This window comes from Emiliania huxleyi, assembly GCF_000372725.1.
Source record: "Emiliania huxleyi CCMP1516 unplaced genomic scaffold EMIHUscaffold_53, whole genome shotgun sequence".
Taxonomy (NCBI): Eukaryota; Haptophyta; order Isochrysidales; family Noelaerhabdaceae; genus Emiliania; species Emiliania huxleyi.
The window spans coordinates 1900-4142 of NW_005198017.1; the positions used below are offsets into that span (position 1 = coordinate 1900).

The 2243-nt window shown below is 64.9% G+C and overlaps 1 protein-coding gene across 1 annotated transcript; it reads left to right on the forward strand.

Moving 5' to 3' along the window:
• Positions 1–1079, forward strand: EMIHUDRAFT_451948 (hypothetical protein). Its single transcript, XM_005765810.1, has 4 exons — positions 1–245; positions 320–355; positions 424–435; positions 657–1079. The coding sequence occupies exons 1-4, from the start codon at positions 217–219 to the stop codon at positions 1030–1032; spliced, it is 453 nt and encodes a 150-aa protein (XP_005765867.1). The 5' UTR covers positions 1–216; the 3' UTR covers positions 1033–1079.
• Positions 1080–2243: the final 1164 nt, after the last annotated feature.

Below are 2243 nucleotides of genomic sequence, written 5' to 3' on the forward strand. Positions count from 1 at the left end.
TCGCCAACGCGTCGCTCGCCGCGGCGCCGACCTCCGCTCAGATGGCGGCGGCCTTTTGCGCGGGCGCGCAGGCGGTCGGCCGCTACGGCGGCGCAAGCGAGGGCGACCGAACCATGCTCGACGCGCTGCTGCCGGCGGCCGCCGCGTTCACCGCCGCCGCCGCCGCGGGCGCAAGCCGCGCCGCCGCCCTCGCCGCCGCCGCCGCCGCCGCCGAGGATGGCGCCGAAAAGACCAAAATCATGGAGGCGCGAGCGGCGTGTGCGGCCTGGCCGCTTCGGCGCGGCGGTCCACGTCTCCTCACCGCCGCAGCTGTGAGTAGGCTCACGCGGGCCGCTCGTCGTACGTCCCGATCGAGGTGCTGCGCGACACGCGCCGTCTTTCGGCCGCACGCTTTCTTTTCCCACGCATATTTCTTTTTTGTAGGTTCTGCGCGACGTGCGCCGGCCCGTAGATGGCGGGAGATCTGCCCGTGTCTCCCCCCCACCTCTCGAGGCGTAGCATGCGGGGTGCTCATTCGAGTACCCCGACTCGCTCTTGCGAAAGACACGAGTCTCCCGCTGTTGTCCGCTGCGTTCCGCTCTACGGACAGCCCGCGCGGTGTTCTCTGCAAGACGCCGTCGCCACGACCTGACTCTTGGTGGACCCATATGTCGCAGGTGCCCGACCCGGGCGCGAAGGCGGCCGCTTGCTGGCTCAGCGCCATCGCCAAGGCCGCGGCCGAGTAGGCGCCGCCGGTGCCCTCTCCGTCTGTTTAGCCCCCCGGCCGTGGGGGAGCGCCCGGCCCTAGCTCAGCCGAGATTTTCCCCTTTGTTCACCCCTCGTATTCGCCTGTGTGGCTCGCTTGGTGCACATGAGCGCGCCCGTGCGTGTTACACGCGACGGGCCATGCAACAACATGCATGGCATAGCATGCACCATGCGTGCCGGAACGAGGTCTTGCTGGGGGCCGTGCTGGGGCACCTAGTTAGCCATCCGAGGATCTCGGCTACATATATGTGTGATGACATAAGTCACATTTCGGAACAGAAGTGAAGCGTCGTTGATTCGACTTTCGAGTTTCGTGGAGTGTGTCCTGGACAGTCGACAGACCAAAGAGCGCGCGCTGTATCCTGTATACGGTAATACGCGCTATGTATATGCAGCAGATAAATGACGTCGAATGACGGTATGGGGTATGGCGTTGGGGGGTACCCTGACTGAGTACTACTCCTCCCTCTCTCCCTTCCCCTCAGGCGGAGGCAGAGAGCTCTCTAAACTCGCACGCCCACGTAGGCTAAGGCTTGGCTGTACTCGGCTGCGTTGGACGCTGCTCTCCGGCACCGTCAAGCGCCGGACGCTCTGCTCTAGTTTCGAGGACGCCTCCCTTAGACTGGGCTTGATGCGCGGCTCGCTCATAGCGCGCGCGAGGAGCAGCAAGCTCGCAGGCCGATAGATGCCGTCCTTGAGCGGCACTGCCACCTCCGAGTAGACCTGGGGCCGCGAGAGGGGCAGATGGCGATCTGTGAGTCTTTGGTGCGGCGTGTGTTAGCGCATTGGTGTGGCCCCTCACGTTGCGTTGCAGCAGCTCGATGGGAGTGGCGCCATCCACGGAGTCGAGCAGGTCGTCAAATTTGACGCCGGCGTGCCTCCCCGCAGCGTCCGGCTCGAGGTACTCGAACGGTTCGGTCTCGTGGACCAGCAGCAGGTGGACGCGGCGTCGCATGGCGGCCTTCACTTCGTCTGTGAGCCCGTCTACCCGCCGCTCGCCCTCGCCCTCAGCAGCCGCCCAAGTGCGCCCGTCGAGATACAGCAGCATGTGGCTGCACGTTGCGACGTCTTCGACTGAGGTCGTCACCTCAAGCTCTATCCCGAACTGCTGCAGCAAGCGCGACAGCTCTTCGGTCAGCTGCAGCGCGCCGGGGTTTTGCGGACTGGCGTAGATGCGAAACTTCTGCGAACCAGCGATGGGCTTCCAATCAATGCTGATACCCGTATTCGTGTACAGCCCCGAGCAAGCAGCCGGCTCCTCGGCGCTTTGTATCCCCTCGACTGCGCGCTCAAGCGCCTCTGCAGAGAGTGACAACTTGGACGAACGCGAGAATGGGCGAGGACTGGCGCATCGTCGTCGTCAAGCTGGCCGACCGGCTGCACAACATGCGGACGCTGCGGCATATGCCGAGGCACAAGCAGGTGCGCGTCACGCGGTTTTGGAGGGCGTACCCAAGCGAGCCCGTTGTTTCCCAGGTCGATCTTGGCAACGACGG